The following is a 26,990-nucleotide window of genomic DNA, read 5'->3' as shown; positions in this document are numbered from 1 at the left end:
TTTTTTTTTTTTTTTTAGCAAAAGGCAGGCCTCCAGCACCATCTCCATCAAAACCGCTGTTGGATCTGCGGGGTGGGTACTGGTGCTGCCCGTAGCAGCAAATCTAGGAGTCTGCCAGGCTTCCGGGTTGTCCTGCCACGGGTGGTGGTCTAGTGGGTCCCACGTCTATTATTTGCTTTGTGGTATACGTTCTGATTTTGGAGATCACAACAGAATTAGTCCCCTGGTCTCCAGAAAAAAGTTATTGCTGATTCCCCATTGCCTGAAAATGTTCTGCCGCTCCAGTCCTATGCTGAAGGGGTTAAGCCGCCCTTCCTTCTTCAGTCCCTGCTGTGGGCAAGGGCATGGACAGGCGCCGCCTGTGCGTCCCGGGTCCCAGCTGGCACCACTGGCCCAACACCAGGCCTCAGGCTGGGCGCTGTCCCAGAGCTCCCCGCAGAAGGCTGGGTGACCGCGACGCTGTTCCTGCAGGCCTGACTGAGGCCGGGCCTCCCCGGGGGTGGGGTCCGTCCGCCGTGCGTGTCGGTGCATCGCCATTTCTTCATTTAATAGTTTTTCTTTTGTTGGTTTTTTGTTTTTTTGCGGGTCTGGGGATGGAAACCAGGGGCATTTGACCTCCGAGCTACACCCCCTGCCCTAATTTTTTTATTCTTTGAGACAGGGTCTCACTAAGTAGCTGAGGCTGTCCGCGAACCGCGATCCTCCAGTCTCAGCCTCCCGAATGCTGGGGTTACAAGCATGCCCACCACGCCCGGCTCCTTCCATAGTTTTTGAAAATCACGTTTGATAATTATTCTTGTCTAGTTTAGAGCTGTTTTAAATTATATACCATACTATTCACAGTATTTAGTTCATGTAATTTTTACTATAAAGCAATCTAAGAGTACAGCTGTATTCCAACTTTCCGATCTTTGTGGCCATGGTAATGAAGGCCATTAAAGGCCTATCTCTGTTCTTTGCGACATCCACGTGTGTCCCCTTCGGCAGACTCCCGGCTCTCCACGGAGGAGATGCAGGCTGGCGTCTGCCCGCCTCTGCCTGGGCGTGGCGGTCCTGTCCGCAGGTCTGTAACTGCCGTCCTTCACAGGAGGACGTTGCGCCAAGTGCCGTGTGCTGGCTAGGAAATCGGGCTTCTCCTGCTCGCTTCTAATGCTGGGGCCAAACCAGCGCACAAAACCCATTAATAATAACCAGTGGCATGCATTAGCCCCATGGTGGTGTGTGTGTGTGAGTGTGTGTGTGTTTGTGTTTCAGCTGCACCACGCATAAACATAACGATGGTGCGTTTAGCACTGTCCGGAGGAGCACTTTTTTCCGCGGCCTCGGGCAGGCTGGGCGCGCTCGTGCACCCAGAGGGACGCTTGGGGTGCACCCACTGGCTTCTCATCTCGGCCACTTCTCCAAAGCCCCTGCCTCCCGCTGCCAGAGGCAACTCTGGGCAGGCGCCGTCACAGGGGGGAGGGCCGCCAGAGGACACTGGCCGCCCGGGGCTGATGGCGGGCACACGAGACCCAGCCTGAGCCAGCGAGGTCCCCACAGCGGGTCTTCAAGGTCAGGGTTTCTCACGTTGGCAGATTTGAATCTTATAGATGTGTTGGAACTAACCAGGCGTTCCAGATGACATGATTGTGTATAAGTGTGCAACCAAGCACAGCACGTGAGTGAGCTTAGCAGGCGGCTGGCTTAGGTTTGCACATGCGTGTGATGGATGGCAATTGAGTATGTGTGTGTGAGTGTGTGTGCGCGCGTGAGTGTGTGTGTGCGTGTGTGTGTGCGCGCATGAGTGTATGTGTATGTGTGTGTGCGTGCGTAAGGCTGGGGACCCAGGGTGCTATGTCTCTGAGTTATTCCCCACACTTTTTATTTTTTGTTTGGAAACAGAGTCTTGCTAAGTTACCACATGCTGGCCTTGAACCTGTGATTTTCCGGTCTCAGCCTCCTGGCTAAAAATTAAAATTTAAAAACCGCTTATTGAAGTAATTGAATGGGCCTAAAATCCTAGTCATTCTGAATTAATTTAAGGTTATTTTGGACAGAAGATTAGGGAAAAGAGCAAGAAGAAAAGTGTTCCTAGGGCCTGGTGGTGCACATCTGTGAGCGCAGTACTGGAGGCCAAGACAGGAGGGCCGCGCTCTGGGCCAGCCTTAGCAATTTAGCAAGACCCTGCTCACAGCAAAAAATAAAGGGCTGGGGTATAGCTCAGAGATAGAAAGGCCCTGGGTGTAATTCCCAGTACCCAAACGAACAACAAAAAAGTTTCCCAGAGGCAGGAAGAGAGAGAGAGAGAAAGGGAGAGAGAAAGAGAGAGAGAGGAAAGGCGCTGTGTCAGTAGTCGGAGGGACAGATAGCACGACTTCTGGACCCAGGGTCTTCCAGACAGGCTGCGGTGCGGGGCCCAAACCCCTGGGCTTCCCACGCTGTGACCCTGGTGACGCTGGGGGGCTGCCCACTGCACCCGTGCTACAGGACGGTCCCCAACGCTCCAAGTGGCAAAGCCAAGCAATTCCTGGCGTGCACGCTCTCTGGCGGTGCTGGGAATTGAACCCAGGGGCGCTACACCTCCTGCCCTTTATTTTGAAGTAGGTTCTCACTAAGTTGCCGAGGCTGGTCTCAAATCTGCGATCTTCCTGTTTCAGCGTCCCAAGTACCAGGATTACAGGTGCACACTACCATTTCTGGGTTCCCAGGACTGTGTGACCAACTTGTTCATTGACTTGGTTTTGGTTTGTTTACTGGTACTGGGGACTGAGTCACAGGCTCAGCTTTTTAGTTTCTGAAACAAGGCCTCATTGTTACTGCACTGGCCTGGAACCTGCGACCCTCCTGCCTCCGCCTCCCAGGTGGTGGGATTACAGGTGGCTGCACCACGCCCCACTCATCATAAACTCCTTTTTAACACAGCAGAGTGACCGCCTGTCCTCCTAGCCAGATCCTCAGGAGCCCCACCTGCCGGGCCGCCTCTCCTGCACACCTCTGAAGCCTTTCCCAGCCAGAGGCCTGGGAGTAGAACACGCCCTGCCGTGACTGAGGATACTTGCAAGTGAGCTTATAAGGAGCCTGCTGCTTGGATCATTATTGCATTTCACTGTTAATGGAAGGTCACGGTAAACCTCACTGTTTTGATGCTTACTTTCAATGGGTCCTAATTAAAATGCACGTTTCAAAGCTTTGCATTTGTAAATTCAGGTTTTTTTTTTTTTTTTTTTCGGCACTAGGGATGGAACCCAGGGACATGCTACATCTGACATACACCCCCAGCCCTATTTTTTATTATTTGGAAACAAGGTCTCACTGAGTTGCAAAGAGCCTCATTAAGTAGCTGTCCGCAAACTGGGACGCTGGGTATGCTCCTCCAGTCTCAGCCTCCTGAATGCTGGGATTACGAGCGTGCGCCCCACACCCAGCCTGTACATTCAGTTTTCATGCCATGTTTTAGTCAAGACTTTGGCTTTTGTACTAATAATGCAGATGTCACTCACCCTACTTTGCACTCTCATTAAAAAAACATGAGAAGTGCAAAAGCTAGTTTTAATCATTGGAACTGAGCATAGTTGTGACTAAAAACCATTCAAAAGACCTTAGCAGAATGCACACATTTCCCTTTAAACCTTACGGCTCTCATGTGGCTCCCTCCTCCCCTCGTGGCATGGGGGAATGAACCCAGGGGCATTCTATATCTGAGTTACACCCCAGCCACTGTCTAAAAATTCCTGAATCAGGGTCTCACTATATTGCTGAGGCTGGCTTTGAACTTGCAATGCTCCTATCTCAGCCTCCCAGGATTTCAGATGGCCAGTAGAGAGCTGTGTGTGTGTGTGTGTCTTTTTGATACTGGGGGTTGAACCAAGGCATTCTACCTCTGAGCTACACCCCCAGTCCTTTTTATCTTGAAACCGTGCCTTGCTTGTTTTTAGTGAAACACATGGGGACAGGGCAGGAGTTCTCAACGGTGAAAGGCTGAGATCCAAAGCGTTGCTCTGGGGAGAGGGGCTCCCTAGGCTTCCTTTCTGCGCATGGCCGGCCAGGCCTGGGGTTCAGTGTCCCGCTGCTCCTGCACCCCCAGGGAGGGGCTGCCATGGCCTTTGCTCCCTGCGCAGGGGTGCTGGGCGCTCCACTGTGCCCCGGGACTCTGAAATCAGCCGCACTCTCATAAGATCATTCTTACCAAAATAGCCAGATAATCACCGGGGTAATTAGAATTGATGATTATTGCTGGTGAGGACCAGTGACACAGAGAATACAGCTTGACTTCAAAGTCAGACCCTTGAGAAACAAGACGACCACAGGCTTACTAGGACTCGCCCAAATGAACCGACACCCAAGTCACAGTGGGAAAATCCCAGAGGAAGAGCTGCTCCGCTGCCGACTCGGCTTTTCTCAAGTGTGAGTTACCAGCCGGCAAGGCCAGAGACAACTGTGGTGGGAGGAGGCCCACACAGAGCAAGGCCTCCGTGGCCCAACAGGGAGGGCCAGTGAGCTCACCGCTGCGGGACGGATCAGCACGCCCACCCAGCCACTCCTGTGGGCTTTCGTATTAAGGAGGGACCTTTTAGTAATTATTAAGTGGAAACCTTTTAGTAATTATAAGTGACTTGTAATAAACATGTCAAAACAGCCGGGCATGGTGGTGCACGCTTGTCATCTCAGTACTTGGGAGGCTGAAACAGGAGGATCACGGTTCGCAGCCAGCCTCAGCTACGTAGTGAGGCCCTCCACAACTTAGTGAGACCCTGTTTCAAAATAAAGAATAAAAAATAGGGCTGGGGGTACAGCTCGGAGGTAGAGTGCCCCTGGGTTCAATCTGTGGTACCACAAAAATAAGTCAAAACAATTTTGGCAACATTTAAATCTGGAGTGAGGCCTATTTAGACTAAATCTTCAAAATCCAAAATAAATTTCCTGTCAAACAATGAACAGTAACCAACAGAGTATGTCTACGTTCCCACAAAACCTTTATCAGATGGAATCCTTTAATAATTTAGAAATGTATACCTCACAAAAACATTTTCTGAAAATGATCATTTCAGAAAAACCAAGGGATGTGCTTATCCAAGCTGGGCATGCTGGCACACGCTTGTAATCCCAGGAGGGAGGGTGAGGACAGGGGGCCGGGACAGACCGCAAGGTGGGCATGGTGGCACACGCTTGTAATCCCAGGAGGGAGGGCGAGGACAGGGGGCCGGGACAGACCGTAAGGCGGGCATGGTGGCACACGCTTGTAATCCCAGGAGGGAGGGCGAGGACAGGGGGCCGGGACAGACCGTAAGGCGGGCATGGTGGCACACGCTTGTAATCCCAGGAGGGAGGGCGAGGACAGGGGGCCGGGACAGACCGCAAGGTGGGCATGGTGGCACACGCTTGTAATCCCAGGAGGGAGGGCGAGGACAGGGGGCCGGGACAGACCGTAAGGCGGGGCAATTCTGTGCCAACGAACACTGCAAGTCACACCTGAGACTCCAGAGGCGCCCTCCTCCTCCACTGGAATCTAAAGGCAGCTGTTCTATGCAAGAGGCCGCCTCGGGCGGACGGTGCCGAGGACGGCTGGCTTCGCTCTGTCAGCAGCTAATGCTCCCCCTGCGTTGCCTTTCAAGTGCCCTGGGAGCTGCTGAGCGCCCCTCGGTGTCCACGTCCCGCCAGCGCTTCCACAGGACTCCTGCGGCTGCGCGGCCGGGTCAGCAGTCTGCCGCAGGAGGCCACGCGGCTGGAGGGCTGCTGCGGCACGCCGCTACGGCACAGGTGGAACCCTCGACACGGTCGTCGCCGGCCTGCCGTCCGCAACACTCCTAACTGCACAGGTGGCCTGGGTGAGCCGTCCACAGCCGGCCTCCAGGACCAGGGGAGCAACAGCACGGCCTCCTCTCGCCTCAGCTCCGTCCAGGGAGGTGGTGTGCGCCGCCACCCAGCTGGGCCTCAGCACGCACAAGCAGTCTCATTTCCTACCGCCCTCGAGCAACACAGTTCTGAAGGTGGATGCTGACAAGACGCTGACTAAGCAGGAAAAGCCAACCTAATCTCGGGGTCGTCTGTAACTCGTGTGCACTGTACTGGGAACTGATGGAAGGCTCAGAGGCACTCTTCTCTGAGCTATACCCCTGCCCTATTTTTTACTCTTTATTTTGAAACAGGGTCTCATTGAGCTGTGGAGGGCCTACATAGCTGAGGCTGTCTGCAAACCAGGATCCTCCGTCTCAGCCTCCCGAGTGCTGGGACTTCAAGCATGCACCACCACGCCCGGCTATTTGTAACTTTGAAGAACTCCCAACATATTTCCATTAGACAATATTCCCTGTTCAATGTGAAAGGAAAAGGAAACTGTTTTAGGAGAAGGAATTCCAGAACACCCAATTTAACACACACAGTCTCAAGGGAGAAAAGAAAAGACTAACAAAGTTTAACCGCGTGGTGCTGTGTCTGGGTCACCCACTGAGCACACCAGCCGTGTGAAGCACCCACAGACCTGGACGTGTGCTGGCACCAAGGAGCAGAGGGGCAGCAATAAAACCTTCACCCCTCCCCAAGAGCGAAGCCCAGAGGATGGGAAATGACCTCGGGCAAGAGGGCTCCAGGACCGCCATCACCGCAAACACGGTGGCTGTGGGTTTACTCTAGAGAAGGTGATTTGACAAGCTCAGGTAAAAATCATCTTAGAGGTCTGTTTTTCATTTACATATGACCAATACATCTGATTTATACATTAGGATTGGATTTTTATTCAACTCTCTTCAGATAAGGTGGGTAGGACGTACCCCTCCTGTCAGATGCTTCAGGCACAACCTTCCCGAGCAGCCCAGGAGCAAGCGCCGCCGCCTCCATTCTGCCCCGGCCATCAGGGTCACGCAGAAGCCTCTGCCGGGCCGGCCCGGCTGCGCACACACTGCCAAGCTGAAGAGCTGAGAGCCGGCCCAAACACTGCCCGCTGCAACTCACCTGCCGGGCTCGCTTCTTTCTTGCAAAACTTGATTTTTCCAGCTATATTTAGCTTTAAAAAGGTATCTTAGTTCTTTAACCCTCAGAGAACTGGCAATACTGAGGCAAAAAAAAGAAAGAAAGAAAGAAGCATGTGTCGTTGCCAGCCTCGGGGTTAAAGTGCAGGAGTTCCTATGTGGGTATGTCTCTAAGGCGCCCTATCCCACCTTCTTCTTAAGGGACTTTCCCTTTGGTCTCCTGTAGCTTCCCCGTGAGCCGGCCCTTCGTCTCCTCCATCTTCCCCGTGAGCCGGCCCTTCGTCTCCTCCATCTTCCCCGTGAGCCGGCCCTTCGTCTCCTCCATCTTCCCCGTGAGCCGGTCCTTTGTCTCCTCCATCTTCTCTGTGATGAGCTCTTTGGTCTCCTCCATCCTGTCCTGTAGGTACTCCTTGACGGGCGGCGGGGTCGACATGTAGCCCCGACTGCGCAAGTACTTCACGGTAAAGGATGTTCCCCCCAAGGTCACCGTGTAGCGGGCCGGGGTCGCAATCTAAGAAAGAAGCAAACGCAGTCCACATGTGATCATGGCTGAGTAAGATCAGTGGAGGTTTAAATTCTGCTAAGAAGCAATCAGCACACAGTACTTAATGGTTCACAAGGCTACCGCGGCAGCATCCTGTATCACGCTTCCTTGGAACAAGGGGTCTTTCTTCTGCAAACTCTTTTTATCAACGTCTGCCCCCACACAACATGACCCAGGACTTCAGAATTATCGCAGGTGGAGCGCAGAGGTCCTTACCTACACGCTAGTGAGCATGGGGTAGGCACCCTGGAAGTCAGGACGAGCACTCGGCGCCAACAGGATCAGATGCACCTCCTTCTAGACCCTAAACGCCTGCGCTGCATCTGAAGCCAAAGGCACAGTGGAGGCAGAGCGAGAGTCAGACGTTTCTCTTTTGTCTGGTACTGGACACTGACCACAGGCACTCTGCCGTGGAGCTGTACCCCAGCTCTTTCAGTTTTCTTATTCTAGTCTGAAGTGGCCTCGCTGGGGCTGAGGCTGGCTGTGAGCCTGCAGCCTTTCCTCTCAGCCTCCCTGGTGCATGTGCCACCTACTGTTCCTGCTGGCTTAGCTCTGTCCTGCACTCTGGCTCTCCCGCTGCTGCCTTCTCACCAGAGTCCTGGGATCTGAAGTCCCAGCCAGGAACTTCTGGGAGGCCACAAAAGGCGCTGTGTCAGGCCAGCTCACGCCATCCTCAAATCTCTGCCCAGAGATTTAAGGATGATACCAGGAGATGACCAGCTGGAGTCAAACGCCCGGGGCTGTGTCACAGTGGAGTCTGGTGGCAGGTGTGCAGCGCCAACACTCGCAGGCTCCTGGGCCCCCCTGCCCCACCTAGCTACCAGACCCAACAGCTGTCACCTAAGACCAGCCTCGGCCACCGCCCGAGGGCAGCTCCTCTGTCCCTGGAGCCCTGGTGCACCTGGTCCCAGGCCCTGACTCTGTCTCCCCCTCCTCCTTCCTCACGCTCCCGGCGCCATCTACGCACCAAGAACTCTGAAGCTCACACCTCAAACATGCAGCCCTGACCCACTGCAGGCCTGGGCGTACCCGCAGATCCTGGCTCGGGGCACGCTGAGGCAGCACCTGGTCCCAGACCGCACCCCATCTACACACCAAGGACTGACCCTGCAACATTTCTGCCCGATCTGAAGCTCACTCCTTCACCCCACAGCCCTTCCGTGGCGATCTGGATTCTACCCCAGCCCCTTCCCTCCTCTCCCTGCACGTCTAATTCAGTCTGAGAACTAACACGCGGGGCGGGGCGTGGCTTCGAGACAGACACAGGCCTGCCATGCGTGAGACCCTGGGTTCAACCCCAGTACTGTGAAGAGGAGAATGCGTGCCTAGCGGAGCTGGGCAAGACCCTTTCAAAATAAAAAGGGTGGGGGTGTAGCTCGAAGACAGGATGTCCCTGGGTTCAATCCCCAGTAGCCCCTCACCAACACTATGCTCACGACCCACAGGGACCTCAACAGGAGAGCTCGGATTCCTTTTTTATTTTCCTCTTATATAACTCACACCTGAACCATTAGAAAACGCCACTAATTCCTTCAAAATCCATCCAGAATCTCATACATTTGTGTGTATATGTGGCTCAGACCCGACATGCCTGGCTCCTGGGCCTCTTCTAGGCCACGCAGGACCACACCCGTTCTCGACCCATAGTCAAGCGACTCCGCTGGACAGAGCCCAGGGCTGGGCCTCGCCAGCCCAGGGCCAGGCCCTCCCGCATGGGCCCGGGGTCCTGCCTCCTCTGCTCGGGACATGCTGCCCCCGGGAGCCACCAGGCCACCACGCTAAACTTCTGTGGGGCCATCCCTCAGCTGCAGCCCCCCAAATAAGGTCAGAACACACACCGCCCTGGCGCATTCATTCTTCCTAGCCCTTACCACCTAAATCACTGGTTCCCCAAGTCGGCATTACCACCTGGAGGCAGGAGGGCGGCACTGAGAAATTTTCTTTTTCTGAAAATAAGGGCGGTAAGCCAGGAAGCCTGGGAGCCTGGATCCCACATGCACGCACTGTGCGGTCTACGGCTGGACGCGGCCCTCCAAGGCGTTCTGGGCTGCTCCATGGGGCTCCTGGCTGCAGCGGGGCGCCTGGGGGGGGCGTGGGGGAGTCCCTCGCCTGCCTGCCAGGGCCTGTCTTGAGGAAGAAAGACATCTGTGTTCTGTCTGAATGTGCTGGAGGGAGAGTCCACCAGCACTGGTGTTGCGCCGCCGGGTTATATCCCTTGCCCTTTTAACTGTTTTATTTTGAGATAGGGCCTCACTAGCTGCCCAGGCAACCTCACACTTGGGACTGCCCTGCCTCGGCCTTGAGTGGCTGGGTGGCAGGTGTGGACTGCCATCCCCGATTCGCTTTTCCATCCAGGCCATAGTTCCGAGGACACACAGGACAGCACCTGCACCTCCCAGACCAGAGGGGAAGGCGCCCGCACCGCGCTCGGACCCCCACAAGGCACAGCGCCAGGCAGGGCAAAGACACCCTGGAAAGGGGGCAGGACCTGAACCCTCGCGCAGGCTCGAATGCAGACGCTTGGAGAAGGACCTGGAGACCGGGCCAGGAGGGGCTGGGCCAGGGCGCGTCAGGACGTGCCACGCTAGCTTGATTTAGGACGGCCATGTCACCAATCTAACTAGAAACTTGATAATTTGTGAGCGGGATACATTTTAATGTGGAAAAAATTAGCAATTAAGCTTTAGCCCTTTAGTGAAAATTGCAATAAAAGAGGAAATCTGAGCGTTCAGAGGATTCTAAATAAAGATGACTGAAAAAAGGTTACTTCTGAATACTACTATAAATTGTAATTCTAATTGTTACACAACAGAAGTAACCTAAATTGACATCTAGTTTCAAACACTGTGTTTTCTTCTTTCATAGGTAGAAGCTTCATAGATTTTGTCAACTGAGAAACCTGGTTAATATGGCTAAATTAAACAATTTACAGTGAGTCTTCCCTCCCCAAATAAGCGCCTGAGAGCGTAAGGACAACGACGACGACGACGCTGTCTACACGCAGTCATAGCCTACCGATGCGGAAATGAGGACATCCAACCCCGATCCAGTTCACCAAGCCCGACCTCCCGTCTAAACGGACGACTCTGAGCTGAGCAGTGCGACCTTTGCTAGGAAGGCAGGCGCCCGAGCACGCTCGGAGGCTGGAGACACCTGCCGCGGTGCGCTCCCGCGAGCCAGGCCAGGCGCCCCATTCCTAGCGTGCTTCTGAAGGTACTCTTCCTGAAGCTGTCCTTTTACTTGCACTTCAAGAGGTTCCAAGCTTACTTCATTCATCAGACAAGCAGAAACGAGCCACGAGGCCCCGCCGGGACCCACCTTGAACATGGCGTACGCGGTCAGGGCGTTCCCGCTCTGGGAGTTCTTCAGGATGTTCACCACGCTGTCCGGCAACCCGAGCAGCTCCAGGAAAGGGATGACGTTCACGCCTCTGTGAAAGGAGCACAAGCCAGACACAAACAGGTTTCAAGGACAAATGTTTTCAAGAGATTATCTGGAAAATCCCAAGCCTCAAACTTACCATAACTTGTGTTAAGTAAGCGCTGTTTGTAAGTGGATTCTGTATCATCGGACCCTTCAACTTTACCGTCAGAGAACAGCCCACTTAAGCTCTCTGCAGTGTACACAGATGGCGTCACGCTGTGCCTCTCGGCCCACACGTGGAGCTCAATTAGGGTACTTAGCAAGCAGTACTCACCAGAGCCAAACCAAGAGCTTCACGTGAACGAGCAGGACCCATCATCACCTGAGCTGTTTCCTCACCCAAATGCCCCCAGGCAAAGTTCAGGACCCAAGACTGACCGCTAAAGCTCATGTCAGGCTGCTCAGCCTCACACAAGCAGGGGATATTTAAACATCACTCCTGTGCTGTTATGCAGAGCAAGCGATTCTGTGGTCTGAGGAAACCTCTGTTCTCGTCTGACACACAAGGCCGGTGGAGAGGACGTGCGAGCATTGGCAGGAGGCCCTGGACTCCGGGAGGCAGGGTCTCCAGGCTGAGCCTGGCTTCCGTCTGTCTCCCGACTGACTCGCCCCTCTCGTTGAGAGCCCTTCAGCACTGTGCCCCCACCCCCAGTGAGAGCAGGGCACCCCAGCCTCTCGTGTCTCCTGTGGCTGGCGCCTTCCCCTAGCAGCGCTGCCTGCGCCTGTCCTGGGGAGGAGGCAGTGTGCTTCCTGACCGTTTCTGAGCTGCCTGGAAGACACTGCTCTGCCGGCTGTCTGGCTGTGCCCACGGCTCGGCTCGGCTCGGCACACCATGGCAGGCACCGTCTCCTGGGAGCTGGGCCCAGACCACTGCAGTGTGACCGGCTCTCTCCCTGTGTCAAGAGAGGGGACTGCTTGGCCCCATTATCACAGGACCTAGAAACTTTTAGTTGATCTAATATTCAAGGATAATTTGGTTAACTAGGGGTGAGGTGTTACTTTTTTGTGATTTCCCCATAATACTAACCAACCAGAAAGTATTTTCAATAGAGTGCGACCATCATCAAGGAAGGACCACTGGCATGACCTGATACAAAACCAGGGAAGCAGAACAGAGGGCAGGCCTTTGAACAGGCGAGCCAGGCGCGTCCGGCTCGCTCGCTCTGTCGGCACCTTCGGTTCCCTTTCACATCTTTTTTTTTTTTTTTTTTGGCAGTACTGGGGATGGAACCTGGGGCAGTCTACCTCCAAGTGACACCCTCAGCTCTATTTTTTTTTTTTTATTTTGAAACAGGGTCTCACTGAGTTGCAAAGGGCCTCACTAAGTAGCTGAGGCTGTCCGCGAACCGCGATCCTCCTGTCTCTGCCTCCCGAATGCTGGATTCCAAGCGTGCCCAGCGCGCTTGGCTAAACCTTTGTAGATAGCCATGAGCTACTCTGTCACGGCAGCAGCTGGAGCGTCCCTGAAGCCCGCGCCAGGCCGAGGCCGGCAACAAGGCAGTGCGCAGGGGCCTCTGGGATCAAGAATGGGATGACGTTAGGAGGCGTGGAGAAGGGCCAGCTGGAGTGGGGCCTCAGGGTGCTGCTGGATGCCTCCCCCACCCCGGGCCCAGCAGGTCTCCTCGGCCACTTTCCAACATGCTTCTGCCTTGCAGCCAGCTGACCACGGACTCAAACCCCTGATGAGGCAAAATAGACATTTCCTTCTCCAAGTTTCTCAGCTATCTGTCAGTCACAGAACACTGTCTACCGTAAATCCCTGTTACATTAAGGTGAGGCTCAGCACTAGTCAGACTTCCTATGGATCTAACCAACCCACTAAACCCAGGGTATAACATCCTGCCCTAACATGCTAATTTTATCTTTTAGAACTAATGCCATTATGAAACTATTTCATTAATCGTTTCCTAGTTCCAATGAAACTCAGTGTATAAAACCCATACACTTACCAGCAAACACGAAGCAAAAAAGGCACACATCTGACTAAGTATAAGCCAGAGAGACTCATCACGGAGCGAGAAAGAGACAAGCTCAGATACTTTGCCTGCTGCACCACCACTGGCTGCTGGCCTTTGCCTTTGCAAGACAAAGACATCAGCACTGGCCACTCGTTTTGTTAAGGAGGGTCTGCATCAGCCAGGACACCCACTGCCATGTTCTCTGAAGTCCCCGTGGCCGAGCAGGGAGTGCTCTTCAGTCTGCCCGCTTTCCGGACAGTTCAACAGTTGCAGAAACACATAAGGTCAAAAGTACAGAAAGATCAGCCAGGACTCTGCTGAGAGCGGACCTGCACCCTGGGGACTGGGGCCAGGCCCATCCTGAGCCACAGGAGCCGGCTTCTGGCCAGAGACTCGGTCCCTGCAAGCTGTCAGAGAGGGGGATGAAGCCCAGCTCAGACACGGCCCACTGGTAGGCACACTTCAGCCTGCTGGACAGCTCCCGAGCCTTCTCAGCGCTGAGTGCAGATGGCACTCTGAGCTCTGGTACCCAGAAAGGCAGCTACGCTGGCTGCCAGAGCAATCAAGACAAGTGCTGGCCAGCAATCTGCGTGACAGCAAACGCCGCCTTCCCAGCACCCAGCTATTTCACCTCTATTTTTTTTTTTTTTTTTTTTTTTTTTTTTTTGCGGTACTGGGGACGGAACCCAGGGGCATAGTACCTACGAGCTACACCCCCAGCCCTATTTTTTTTTTTTTGTCTTTTTATTTTTTGAAACAGGGTCTCACTGAGTTGCCAAGGGCCTCGCTAAGTAGCTGAGGCTGTCCGTGAACCACAATCCTCCGGTCTCTGCCTCCCAAATGCTGGGATTACAAGCATGCGCCATCACGCCCGGCCTTCCTCTTTCTTTCATTCATTTATTCATTTATTTACTTATTTTGGGTGGTACTGGGGTTCCTGGAAACCCTTCTACCTCTGGGCTATACTCCCAGACCTGTTTTATATTTTATTTGGAAACAGGGTCTCTTAAGCCAGCACGGCTGGCTTCGAACCTGCGCGATCCTCTTGTCTCTGCCTTCCAAGCCTGAGGATTACAAGCGTGCGCCACCACGCCCGGCCTTCCTCTTTATTTTAATAACAAGTAAGTAACAAGCAAGTAACAGAACTTTTGCCAGTTTTTTTTTTAAGTGCTAAAACATAGCTAGCCTCTTGGCAGTTGGATCAAAACGTATTTAAAACAACCTCAATTTCACAGTAAAATCATCTCTCAGCGGAGATACTCGGCCGTTTCAACATACCCACTAATTGTCTTTTGTTTCACCAATGAGTTCTATGTTCTGAACACTGTGATTAAGTCTTCACTTAGGCAGGACACAGCAACTTCCTTTAAATGCCGAGGAAGACAGTTCCGGGGCAGCACGGCCAATACGCAGGCAGCCACGAGAGGCCACGCGTACTGGCCGGCGTACACGCCGAGGGACGCGGTGTTAAAGTGGACAGTCCCACCCATTCAGACACAAGCATTCTAAAGAAAAAAGGGGGAAAGAGCGAAACCAAGATGATGCACCTGAGAGTGGGGTGGCAGAATCACACCCCACAACTCCCTTGGTGCACTGAAATCTCAAGTACAATGATATCATTACATTTTCTCGGGGTCTTGCCTCTTTAGTAACAGAACTCATTTACCAAAGAAGGCAAGAAAAAGTAGAAGGAGCAAAAGGATTCTTTAAATACAAGCCCAATGCGTCTCGTGTCCACTTTCTTGACAACCTGGGCTCCTGCCTCTCAGGCCAGGAAAGCATCACACCTTCGTCCACGAGACCGAACGGCAAACCCTCAGTGGCTGAGTGCAGAAACCCAGCGTGTGGAAAGCCACGCATTAGGCAGCAGGACCCAATGTCTGTAACAGCTTTCACTGAAAAAGGGCGCACAATGTTATGTTTTGTCAAAAAACTAAGAGCCCCTCTGAAGATTTCTACATTAAATTTGTCCTGAAATGTCATTAATAAACAAAGAAATGACTCCATGAGGTGGACACACACAGATCCCCTGCCGGGAAAGGAACATTTCCTAAAGGAATTAGACACAGTGAGGATGAACATGTGGAGAGACCAGCACCCACCGTGCGAGGCAGAGCTTCCATAGAGAAACACCGAGAACCCCACGTCCCCAAGAACAAGAGCCTTCTCCACCCAGGGAGGCAGGGAGTTCCTGCCAGGGAGCAGGTTTTGTATATGATATTTTCCTACAGCCTTAAATTCAAACACTGAGTATCAGTGTTTGAAAACACAAGCTAACTCTGAGTCCGCCAGGAACTGAGGCGGCCAGGCGGCCTCCTGCCTAAGCTGCTCCCGTGGCCCGAGGAAGCCTAATGGCCACCGCGAGGCCCGCGAGGGCGGACACAGGCCCTGGGCAAGCAGCACTGCAACGGCAGGCGGGTGTGCTGCAGGGTGGCCGCCGCTGGTCCCGGCCGCCCCAGCAGCTCACCCAGCCAAGCCCATGTGTCTGCCTCAGAGTCAGCGGGCCGTGCGCTAACCTCTGAAACTTGAGCCAAAGAAACTTTTCTGCCTGTAAGTTGTTCCTGCCAGGCATTCTGATCACAGCAAGGAAAACTGACTAGTACAAGAATTAAACAAGATAACATGGGTAGACAATTGAGCAAATGCCCACTCACAGCTCTTGTAGGAAAGTAACCGTCCTCTATCACTGACAGGCACTGCAGCATTAGGGCAAAGGGCCAAGGCGATATCAGCACGACCAAAGCTCCATTCTGATGGAGCAGGCCAAGCTGGTCAACCAAGCAGACACTTACTTCACGGCTGCATAATAAAACGCTCCAAACCAAACACCAGAAGTTATTAGGTGCACAGGAATCAGAACTTTCCCATACTGTCTAAACGTTTTCTTAAATCGCTGATAAAGACTAATAGACTTGTCCTGCAAGGGGTCGACCTCTTCCCTTCTTTCTGAAGGCGCTCCCTTGGCGGTGGCACCGGGTGACGAGGCCCTCGTGCATAACGCATCCTTTCTCCAAGGGTCCTGGCCGAGAGCCCCCAGCTGGGGCGGCCAAGCAGCCAATGGCTTCCTGTCCTTTGTAAGGCCCTGGGCACGAGGCAGGTGCAGCCACTGCTTGGAAGGGCCCCGAAGCCAAAGCCCTCTGGATTCGGCACTGTACAGGAGGGACGGTCCCCTCAGACTCTGACGGCATCCTGGGAGACTGGCGTGCCGTGGCTCCGCGCACGCCCTGGGTGCCAGTCGAGACACAGTCCGTGGCACGTTCCGTAGCATTTTGAAGGACAACTGCGAACTTCAGCTTCTTCAGAAAATAGGCTAAAAAGAAAAGAAAGGGTATATTTACATAGGGTTCCATTTTAAACCACCCACTTAGTATTAAATATTAGCAAGTAAGGGAGCACACTGTTACCCAGTCCATAGGAGTGCACGTCAAGGCACTGTGATTTTAAAATGTCAAAGCCTGCCCTCTGCGTAGGATACAAGACACCAGATGAGAGGACATGATGGACTGCAGGGCTCACAGGTTCTCTAGTCACTGAAAAACCGGTATTTGCAGGGCTTCTGTTAGGGCGCAAAGCAGCACCGTCCAAGATCCAGAGCCCCGCGGGCGTGGCGGTCCCTCTCAGACTCCAGGTTCTCTGGTTATTTCCTCCCTAATGAGCAGCTCACACCAGTTCCCACCAGACTGAGAGACAATCCAGCTCAAACGCACTGCCAAGTGAAGCTGGAGGTCCTGCAAGGCGAACGGCTTCGACTGTAACTCGTGTGCCACGTGTCACAGATGCTAAGAGGAGAGCGCGCAGAGGGAGGGGCTGGCGTGGGAAGCTCTACGGTGCCACGCAGAGTATCCACAGCCTAAGGCTTCTCTAAAACACGAAGGACATCTCTTCTACGAGCACACCGTAGCCTGCCGGTAAGTGATACGAGCATGGCTTTGCGCTGTGGTGCAGGTGTGAGGACGGAAGGGCAGACGTCAGGTGGAGGCAGGAAAAGCGGAGGGAGGACCCTCTCAACGACACCTTGAAGCGCCATCCAGAAGGCAGCGCTCAGATCTCCCCAGGAGAGGAGCGGATTCTAAGATTCATTTCCCTCAATTTCTTGCCATTTTTTCTTCATGCGTGGTTACTAGTGACTATACCCAGGGATGCTCTGCTACCGAGTTTTACACCTGGCCCTTTTTATTTTGGAATAGTCTTGCTAAATTGTAGGGCTGGCCTCAAACCTGTGATCCTCCTGTCTCAGCCTCCCAGATCCTGTCAATCACAGGTGTGTGCCACTATGAAAGGCTCCTTCCAGTGATTTTTTTTTTTTTTTTTTTTTTGCAGTACTGGGGATGGAACCAGGGCATTCTACCTCTGAGCTACACTTCCAGTCCTATTATTCTTTATTTGGAAACAGGGTCTCACTGAGCTGCAAAGTGCCTAAGTAGCGGAGGCTGTCCATGAACCCCGATCCTCCTCTCCCAGCCTCCCAAATGCTGGGATTACAAGCGTGGGCAACCACGCCAGGCCCACTGATTTCTTAATTGCACCATGACTGCTGCTGTATATAAGTAGAATTTAGTTTGCTGCTTAGAGAAAGTAAAGGCACACACTTTGCCGACAGCACTCTCTGGCTCTTAGCCCCCGACCCCCTCGTAATTGAAGCGTACCGGCTTCGATTTCTATCACTCAGTTGTCTCCCTGCACCTAGTCTGCTTTTGACCGCACCACATGCACAGCTGTGTTAAGAGTCAAATCCTTAATCTTTAGAAAAGGTCACAGTACCCCCTAGCGAAGTTCTATGGAATTGCATCAAACTCTCAAGCTTCAGAGCAACCACAAATTACCAAGTGAAAACGGCAGTGATTTTCAAAATCGACACAATCTGCTGTTATCTCTACCTTTCTTCAGAGACTCAGTCAGTCAGTCAAGGCAGAGGCCCTCGCCGCCCTCCGCATGGTGCCTCTGCAGTGAGGGAGTGAGACCAGCTCCGGGCCCCCATGTCGCCCCTTCTTCCGTGGCTGCGGCGATGAAACCGGCAGCAAGTCCGGTGCACGGCGCCTGCTCTATCGACAATTCTGGCTTCTGCTCTCCATTTGCTCAGCTGTCCCCGGGTCAAACCAAGCCCATGTCCTTCCTCTGTCCGTCTCCCCATCAATCCACCTTGGCGACCCCGCAAGGCCTAGTTTGAGGGCAAAAGCTCCCAGCCGGTTCTGGGTGCTCCTGGGGCCAGCGGCGGCCGTGTTCAGGCCTCACGTGGCAGGCTGCCACCAGCTGCCGACCGGACAGCTCCAGGCGGTCCGTGCCCACCCTGGCAGCAACCCGGACGTCCACCGAGCCTCCAAGTATTTTTGTTTTTTGGTGGTAATGGGGTTCCTGGAAACCCTTCTACCCCTGGGTTATACTCCCAGACCTATTTTTATATATTTTTTAAATTTGGAAACAAGGTCTCTTAAGCCAGCGCGGCTGGCTTCGAACCAGCGCGATCCTCCTGTCTCCGTCTCCCAAGCGCGGGGATTACAAGCGTGCGCCACCACGCCCGAGCCTCCTGAGCCTCCCGAGCTTTTAGAGCTCCCTCTCCAGCCTGGGCAGGAGGGGTGGGGTGGGGCCTCTCACCAGCGGTTCTTTCCAAAGAGGCGACCTACCCAGGCACCGCGCCAGCATAAACTCAGGTGCCTCGGGGCAGATGCCAAAAGGCAATGACCACTTAACCTAGAAGCGCTGCCCAGGGCCTCACAGGTGCCTACTCGGCGCACTCAGGGCTCTGTCCTCACTCTGCACAATGACTGGCGTCCGTTAAGTGACAGACCCCAACTCCCACGCCCAGCACAGGTGTGCTGACTCCCCGCAGCCACCCCAGTGTCGGCGAGCCCGAGGGGGCACCGGGCTTGTCTGACGCGCGCCTGACGCTGCCGGCCGCTGCACCGTCCTCCCGCTCCGCAGTGTGCCTCTGCGGGGTCCAGGCTGCCTAAAGAGTGACACGGGGTCGGCAAGAGTCCGCCTGTCCTTCGGCTCGCAGTGGCGACCCGCCAAGCCTTGCCAAATCCGCACCACAGCCAGGCAAACTGGAGAAGCCATGCAGGAGCAAAGAGGACGGTCACAACGACGGGACACAGACGGGGGAGATCCTGCGGCCCCAGTGAGACCAGCAAGTCCAGTAAGACAGACCTGGTGAGAAAGACCCCGAAGACAGGACGGACGGGGCAGCATGTGTCAGGAGGCAGAGACAGGAGGATCGCACAGGTTTGAAACCAGCTGCGCTGGCTTAAGAGACCATTTTCAAGTAAAAAAAAAATATAAAATAGGTCTGGGAGTGTAGCCCGAAGGTAGACGGGCTTCCAGGAACCCCAGTACCACCAAATAAATAAATAAATAAATAATAAAATAAAAAATAAAACAGTGCTGGGGCTGTAGCTCATAGGCAGAATGCCCCTGGGTTCAATCCCTAGTACCAGAAATGAAAAAAAAAAAATTGAAGTGTGTGACCTAAGAATTACAAGAAATCCTGCTTCTACCCCATCGCCCAGCTGCTCCTTCCTAGGGCTTGGCGTGTGCCCTGCGGCTGCAGCCTAGAGCGCGCCTCCTGTACACACGTCACCCTGCCTTCCTCTGCCCCTGGGTCCTCCTGTGCAGCCCCCCGGAGACAGTCAGGCTTCCCTGCCTCCGACGTCTACGAGGTAAGCTTAGAGCTCACGACTGCCGCATCTTGTAACGTTACTTGGAGGCGGCGGCACAGAGGCTGCTAATTTGCTCTAGGCTCCAAGAGTGCTGCACAGCCTTCGGCAGGGAGGCCGGGGTTAAAGACGACTGTGACGCTCAGGAAACCAAGTTCCTGAGGACTCATGCGTGCCCCAGAACAGAGCCCAGGAACACCGTGCTCCCAGCTACACTTCACCAGGAAGAGCAGCCGGCAGCAAAAAGGAGTGCGAGCCACTCACTTTATAGACAGCCGTCCAAAACAAGTATTTTTTTCAGTACTGGGAATGGAACCCAGGGGCATTCTCCCTCCAATCTATACCCCAGCCCCATTTTTTATTCTTTATTTTGAAACAAGGTCTCCCTGAGTTGCAGAGGGCCTCACTAAGTAGCTGAGGCTGTGGGTGAGCCACCATCCCCCTGTCTCCGCCTCCAGATGCTGGGATTCCAAGCGTGCGCCTCCACGCCCACTCACAATGATCTCTTTAGTCTTTTCTGACCTTTGATTTTGTACACAGAGACCAGCCAAGGACAAAAATGAACAAGCTGACTTCATCACAGATCATTACTTCCTGTATTATAAGCAATTCTGTATTTGTTACCATTAACTTATGCCCACATCATTAAAGTCACCAAAAATATAAGGCTGAAGAGCTTGGATCATTTTGAAAATAAACCAATAACCCCAACTGACTTATTCTTGTTTATAAATTAACTGAGATCATTTTCAACCTTAATGAACTATAATTAGCATCCTCATAAATAAAAAAAATTGCCCATTTTTAAGACCTCAGGAAACTCCTATAAGTAGAATTGCTAGATAATTGTGTATATTTTAAAGTACTTAGTACAATAATTATCTAGCTCTAATTCTGGTTGGAGAGTATATGGTCAAACAGATACATCCAAGTATGGAGACAGGATTCTATCACGCCTATCTGGGGTTGTTCTAAAACACACCTATATCCCTCAAAACTTCAGCATCAAGCCGGGCATACTGGCTTGTGCTTGTAATCTCGGTACTTGGGAGTCTGAGACAGGAGGATCACAGGTCTGCAGCCAGCCTCAGTTACTTAGGAAGACCCTGTTTCAAAGGAAAGAAATAAAAAAAAAAAAATAGGGCCTGGGGTGTAGCTCAGAGGTAGAATGCCCCTGGGTTCCATTCCCAGTACCAAAAGCACCCTTCAGCAGCCCGTCCGCGATGACTAGGGGGCTGCCACCAACCCCGCGGTAAGGCGCACCACGACCGCGCCTCGTGAGCCTCATCACACCATCAGTCCTCAACCTCAAGGTCAAACCCCAAGCTGCATAGAATTAGTGGGTAGTAAAGTAATGTCCACTGTCCGAAAGGGATAAAAGGGTCCAGTCATTACCAGCATCAAACGTTACATGGTACTGTCACATTAAGAACGCCCCTATTTCCCAATTTTGCGTCATACAATCTAGAAGATGAAAACCCAGTAAAAGAAGTGCAGTTCTTGTTTCTACTGTGGCTAAGCATTTCGAAAACACTATGTAAAGGACTTCAGAGCAGCTCTGTCCTGAGTGCCCTTACTGAACAGACCTCACTGAAGTAACGGAGATGCCACACGTCTGCCCTGTGCGCTACGGCAGCTGCTGGCCACAGGTGCGTGGGTGTGACTAGGTGCGTTTCTAATTTGAGTGTTCAGAATTAAAGTTGCAATGGCCACAGGCTACTACTATGGACAGCACAACTTCAGCGTCTACAGAAAGAGTTCCGCTTTAATGCTTTCCGTAATTATAAAGGAGAGCTAAAGAGTTACAGCCGCGCCCCTGTGGTCCCGGATGGACGGCATGCCTGTGCCAAGCCCCCGCTGGCCCTGCTCCAGGGCTGGCTCCGATTAGTCCAGGGACTGTTGTGGGCGCGGGTGGGACTGAGGCCATGCAAATACCCTGGAGAGAGCACACATTCTGCGAAGTACGCCGATGCCAGGCGGCGAGCAGCCACGCTGCAGCTTACAGGGCCACTGGGGTGGGCCGAGTTGCAGCTCTCAACCACAGCGCTGGGCCTGCTCTCTCTGAAACCCTGCTTGCTGCGTCTGTCTCACTGTTAAAGCCATCGTCGGACCAGGTGCCATAACCTGCGGCTTCCTGACAAAGCCAGGCGGGATGGCGACCACCCAGTGTACAGGCGCTCCAGAGTAGACGCCCTCACATCACTCCTAGCCCACTGGACACCCTGTGCTGCTTCACACTGCACGTGCGCACGTGCACCGCAGCAGGAGCCTCCTGTGTGGGCCCGAGCCCGCCTCCCTCTACAGCAGTGCCGCAGCATTACTTCAGTTTTAAAGCACAGTGGACTTACATCGTCACCTGGGCGATACATCCATTGTGGGTAAAGTGCAGAATGTTTAGAAATTTACTACCCAAAGCCTCCTAGGAGTAAGGACGTGCAAGGGAGCAAGTTGGAGCTGTGCTTAGATTATGGCCCCAGAGCAAGAACGCGCACCCCAAGGACGCCTGGCTGCAGCTGGCACCCAGGAACTGACCAGTCGGGCCAGGAGGCTTAGCGGCTCAGGAAGGGCCTTAGGCGGCCGGTCAGCTGAGACTTCTCTGAACCAGGATGCGTGCTCGGCCCAGGCTGGGAGCTGCTGACGGCTGCAGCTTCAGCCACAGGTGCAGTCCTGTTTGCCTGCAAGTACCCCGGCTTCTTCGTGCCTCACCTCCTTTAAAGACGGCGCTGCTCCTCCTCTCTCCGGTCTCCCTGACCACTGCCTCCGGGCCCATCTGGGGACCCCTAGCCCGAGGCCCAGGCCCAGGCCCGTCCCAGGACCTCTGGCCTGAGCCCCAGGCCCTTCCGGGAACCTCCAGCCTGAGGCATAGGCCCGTCTGGGGCCTCCAGCCCGAGCCCCAGGCCCAGGCCCAGGCCGAGCCATCACCTTGCTGTCCTCCTCCACAGCAGAGCCGATGGCTGTGTTGTATGCTCAGCTCTACAGCAAAACAGAGGCCAGGCAGCTTAAAAAGACTGGGTGTAGTGCCTTGGGAGAGGGAGACAGGAGGATCGCAGGTTCGAGGCCAGCCCCAGTAACTTAGCAAAATGCCATTTCAAAATAAAAAATAAAAAGGGCTGGTGGTATAGTGTAGAGGTACAGTGCCTCTGGGTTCAATACCCAGTACCCCCCTCAAAAAACAACAACAAAAAAACACCAGAAAAAAGTTACAAAAACAAAAGCACAAAGGAGACATTTATTTCTAACAGTTTTGGAGCTAGAAGTCCAAGAAGGTGGCCCTGGCAATCAGGTTCCCAGTGAGGACCCCTTCTACATTCTTTTTTTTTTTTTTCCTTCTTTTGTCTTTTTTCTTTTGCGGGTCTGGAGATAGAACCCAGGGGCATTCCACCTCCAAGCTACACCTCCTGCCCTATTTTTTATTCTTTGTTTTGAAACAGAGTCTCATTAAGTTGAGGAGGGCCTCACTAAGTAGCTGAGGCTGTCTGTGAACCGCGATCCTCCCGTCTCAGACTCCCGAATGCTGGGATGACAAACGTGCGCCACCATGCCTGGCTCTATATCTACACTCTACAAGCAATTTTTATGTTTCAAGTAAATAATCACAGTTCTACAACGGAAGCTACGTTTACAAGCACCTACTTAACCAGCCACCACGCACTGAATAAGATGGTGAGCCTCGTCTTGAGAGCTCAAACTCTAGCACGGTGAAGTCTCACCCACTATTTTCTCTGAACATAGTGGCTGGGACATTAGAAGGTACAAAAGCAGCCGGGTGTGGTGGGCACGCTTGTATTCCCTGCGCTCAGGAGGCGGAGACAGGAGGATCGCACGGGTTCGATGCCAGCCTCAGCTACTTAGTGAGGCTCCCAGCAACTTAGTGAGACCCTGTTTCCAAATAAAGTATAAATAGGTCTGGGAGTATAGCCTGGAGGTAGAAAGGCCCCTGGGTTCCACCCCCAGTACCACCAAAAAAAAAAAAAAAAAAGTACAAAAGCATTCCTTTGGAAACCCGTGCTGTGCCAGGCAACCTTCAGTTCTGAGTATGGCCCCCACAGGAATGGCTTCATCCCCAGCGTGGACTCTGCGCCCCAGTCCAAATCCCAGCTCTGCTACTTGTAGGAGCTGCAAGACCTAATCACGCACTTAATCCTCATCTGTTAAAGATCATCAGAAGTACCTCAGTGGGTTACAAGGAACCGAATCGATACAAACACATCCGCACTTAGCTTGACTAGAGCATTAGTTATTACTGTTGTCATTTAATTCGGATCAAATATCCAGAAAGGAGATTACTCAGGCAATAATGGGGACTGCATCCAAGGTAAGTTTTAAGATACTTTTACCTGGCCCACTTGCTCCCTACATTGCCACTTTCAAGAGTCCTTTCTCTGGTCTCAATTAATTTTACAGGACTTCGTTTTACCAAAGTAACAAGATGCGATCCCTGTGTATCCCATGCACAGCGTCAACCCATCATGGAGTTGCCGTAAACATGTCTGTTTAGAGGCATTTAGTCTAATGAGAAATAACATTTCAGATTATCATTAAACTCCTTTGCACTAAAACTGCAAGACACTTTAGCATTAGACTGGGCAGACAGGCCATGGAAGGGCCTAGTTCTAACGCTTGAATGTCAACAGTACTTTCACTCGCGTGACCTCCACCTTGGCACTGTCCGTATTCATACGCTGAAGTCACTTCTCAACATAACTGCATACAATAAAAGGCAGAAGCACCATCGTCTGCAGCAAATGACTCGTCCTTCTTTGTCAGAAGCAGGCTTCTTTCTTGGTCCAGGACTTCTGCAAGGGTCAACAACCTCAGAGGGGCCAAGGCCCGCAACTTTAAAGTGATTCGACTGGGAGGCACTACCGCGAATCTGCCTTCTCCGACGCCAACTCTACCGACTAGTCTGCCTACCAGCAAGCGAGCGGGCCGGGCGAGCCGCAACTGCGGTCAAGAGTAACTGCCTCTGGCCTGGCTTTACACTCGAGGTGGGCGGCCATGCCGGCACTGCGGACGCGAATCTCGGTGCAAGGTGAAGGACAGGACTCCGGAGCTCCAGCGGCGGGCGCCTCGGCCCTGCCGGGGGCCATCTGGGGCGAGGACCCAGAAGGCGCGTCGCCTCCTCCCGGGCCCCGGCGGCGCGCCCGGCGGCCCGCAGAGCACGTGCGGGCGGGCCCGACCCGGCCGGCCTCCCCGAGGACGCCGCCGCCCGTCGGGGGCGCTCTGGGAAGTGGCCGGCCCGCGCCGAAGGGCGAGCGCCGCCGCCCGCGCACCGCCGGCCGGGGCAGCGGGCCGGGCCGGGCCGGGCCGGGTGACCCTTCGCGGCGCGGCCGGGGAAGGCGCCCTCCGCCCCGCAGCCCGGGGCCCGCTACCTCTCGGCCGCTCGGCCCGACTGCTCCTCGGAGGCCCGCGGAGGGGCCCGCGCGGCACTGCCCGGCCCGGCCCGCTCCCGCCGCGCGGCACCACGGGACTCGTAGTTCCGGGCCGTGACGTCGCGCGCGCGCCCGCGGCGCCGGAAGTGACGCCACAAGACGCCGCGCGCCGGCCGGGCTTCCGCAAACAGAGACGTGGGCGGCTGCGTCGGTGAGTGTGGCCGCGCCGCGGCCCGGCGGCTTTGTCCGGCCGGCGCCCGCCCGCGTGGCCGCCGTGCAGGCCGGACGGGCCCGCGCGGCCGGGGAGGGCCGGCCTGCGCCGCGGACCGGCCGAGGCCTGCGGGTCGCCCGGCGCCTCCCCGGGGCGCGGGGCCGGCTGCCCCTCCGCTGGGCCGTCTCGGCGGGCGGGGGCTGCGGGGCCCGGCCTCGCGGGCGGCGGCGCGCCGGCCCTGCCTCCCCGGGAGCGCGATCCCACGCGTGGAAGTGGTGACTCGGCGGGACCGGCCCCGCGTAGACCCCGGTGCTAGGGCCAGGCGTGGGTTAGAGGTAAAGCTGGTAGGCCGCGGTGCTTTATTCGAAGGTAAAACGCATTTGTTTTCTTTCAGGAAATGACAGAAGAAGAGAAGTAGGGATTTGATCATTCTGTGGCCAGTTTTCCTAAGCATTTTAAGTAGTCATTCTGCAAATTACTTTTCTGGTCGAGCCCCCCCCCGCCCCTTCGTCAGTTTTACCTGTTTGCACTTCTTGGTATTGGTAACAAAACACTGTTACCCTGTTAGTGAAAGTTAGTAAGTAGCCCTTGAACTCCTCCAGGTGCACAGTGTTGTCTTTACCTATTCTCTGGAATGACTTGTCATTCTTCTTCAGGCAAAAGACTTAAATCTTCTCTCTCCTTAATTCCCTAATTCTGAATATGATCTGAGTTTACTGAATCTCACAGATTTATTCATTTGGTACTGGGGATTGAACCCAGGGGTATCCTGCCTCTGAGCTACACCCTTAGCTCTTTCATTAAGGTATTTTTGTTTTGAAACAGGGTCTAGTTAGGTTTGAGAGGGCCTTGCCAAGTTGCTAGGACTGGTCTCGGATCTGCAATCCTCTTGTCTCAGCCTCCCAAGTACTAGGATTACAGGCATGCGTTGCCATACCCTTAATTAAAATTAGTATTTTGGGGTCTTTCCTTTCTCTCTACCACTTGATTTGAGCAGTACACTTTAATAGTAGTATGTTAGTTGCAAACTTCTTGAACATTTAATTCACATTGAGTTTCTCTGTAGCAGATCAGAAAACTTGCTGAAGGACTTGATAAGCAAGTCACCCTAACTATTCCTTTTCAGGCCCCTCCCCCAGTTCAGTTTTTCCCCACTTCCATTAACACATACTGGGAAGAGACTTAATGCTCATTAAGCTGCTTGTGGAGTCTTGGAACTTGGCTAAAACTATTTCCACTCTCTACTTCCTACCTACTTAGAATACCAATTATGAAAAGATTTCAGAAGTCCTTTCTGTAGGTTCCCACACCTAGGGGTGGATATATAGATTGAACCCGTGGCCATTCCACCGAACTACATCCTCCACCCTTTTTATTTTGAGACGGGGTCTCATCCGTTGTCTAGGCTGGCCTCGGCGTTGCCACCTTCCACTTGAGCCTGCTGGGGAGGTAGGGTCACAGGCCTGCACCCCCTCGCTTGGCATTTGCCCTTCCTGGTCCATGTAGTCCACTAGACCAAGAAACACCTAGCAGTTCCCATATTAAGTAGTGTAGGCCAAAGAATTTAATAAGTGCTTTCTATTTGTAAAATATCCCTATAAGTTAGAGGAAAGAGTTTATCTTTCATTCTTGATTAGCCACAGTTGCATGCTGATGGGACATGTACATCTCTTGGGTACTCCAGAGCATTTCAAATTTTGGGATTGGGAATGCTAAACCTGAATTTGTCAGATTTAATGCGGATAGTGAATTAGGAATAATGTTTTGGAAGTCTGAGGAGATTATAATTACTACTTTATATTCAGAAGTTCGCAGTAGACAGAACTTTTTCAATACTTTCTCTGCAGTAAGATTGGTTAAAAAAAAATTCCTGGTTGGTCAGTGACAT

At 53.5% G+C, this 26,990-nt stretch overlaps 1 protein-coding gene across 1 annotated transcript; it reads right to left on the bottom strand.

The window, feature by feature from the left end:
- Window positions 1–7,140: 7,140 nt before the first annotated feature.
- FAM210A (family with sequence similarity 210 member A) lies at window positions 7,141–16,137 on the bottom strand (the record flags this gene model as incomplete). Its single annotated transcript, XM_080714739.1, has 3 exons — window positions 7,141–7,455; window positions 10,807–10,918; window positions 15,662–16,137. The coding sequence occupies 3 exons, from the start codon at window positions 16,135–16,137 to the stop codon at window positions 7,141–7,143; spliced, it is 903 nt and encodes a 300-aa protein (XP_080570865.1).
- Between the last annotated feature and the right edge of the window lie 10,853 nt (window positions 16,138–26,990).

Source organism: Muscardinus avellanarius (genome assembly GCF_963383645.1).
Source record: "Muscardinus avellanarius genome assembly, chromosome: 17".
Lineage (NCBI taxonomy): Eukaryota > Metazoa > Chordata > Mammalia > Rodentia > Gliridae > Muscardinus > Muscardinus avellanarius.
This window is presented reverse-complemented; position numbering and strand designations above follow the sequence as displayed.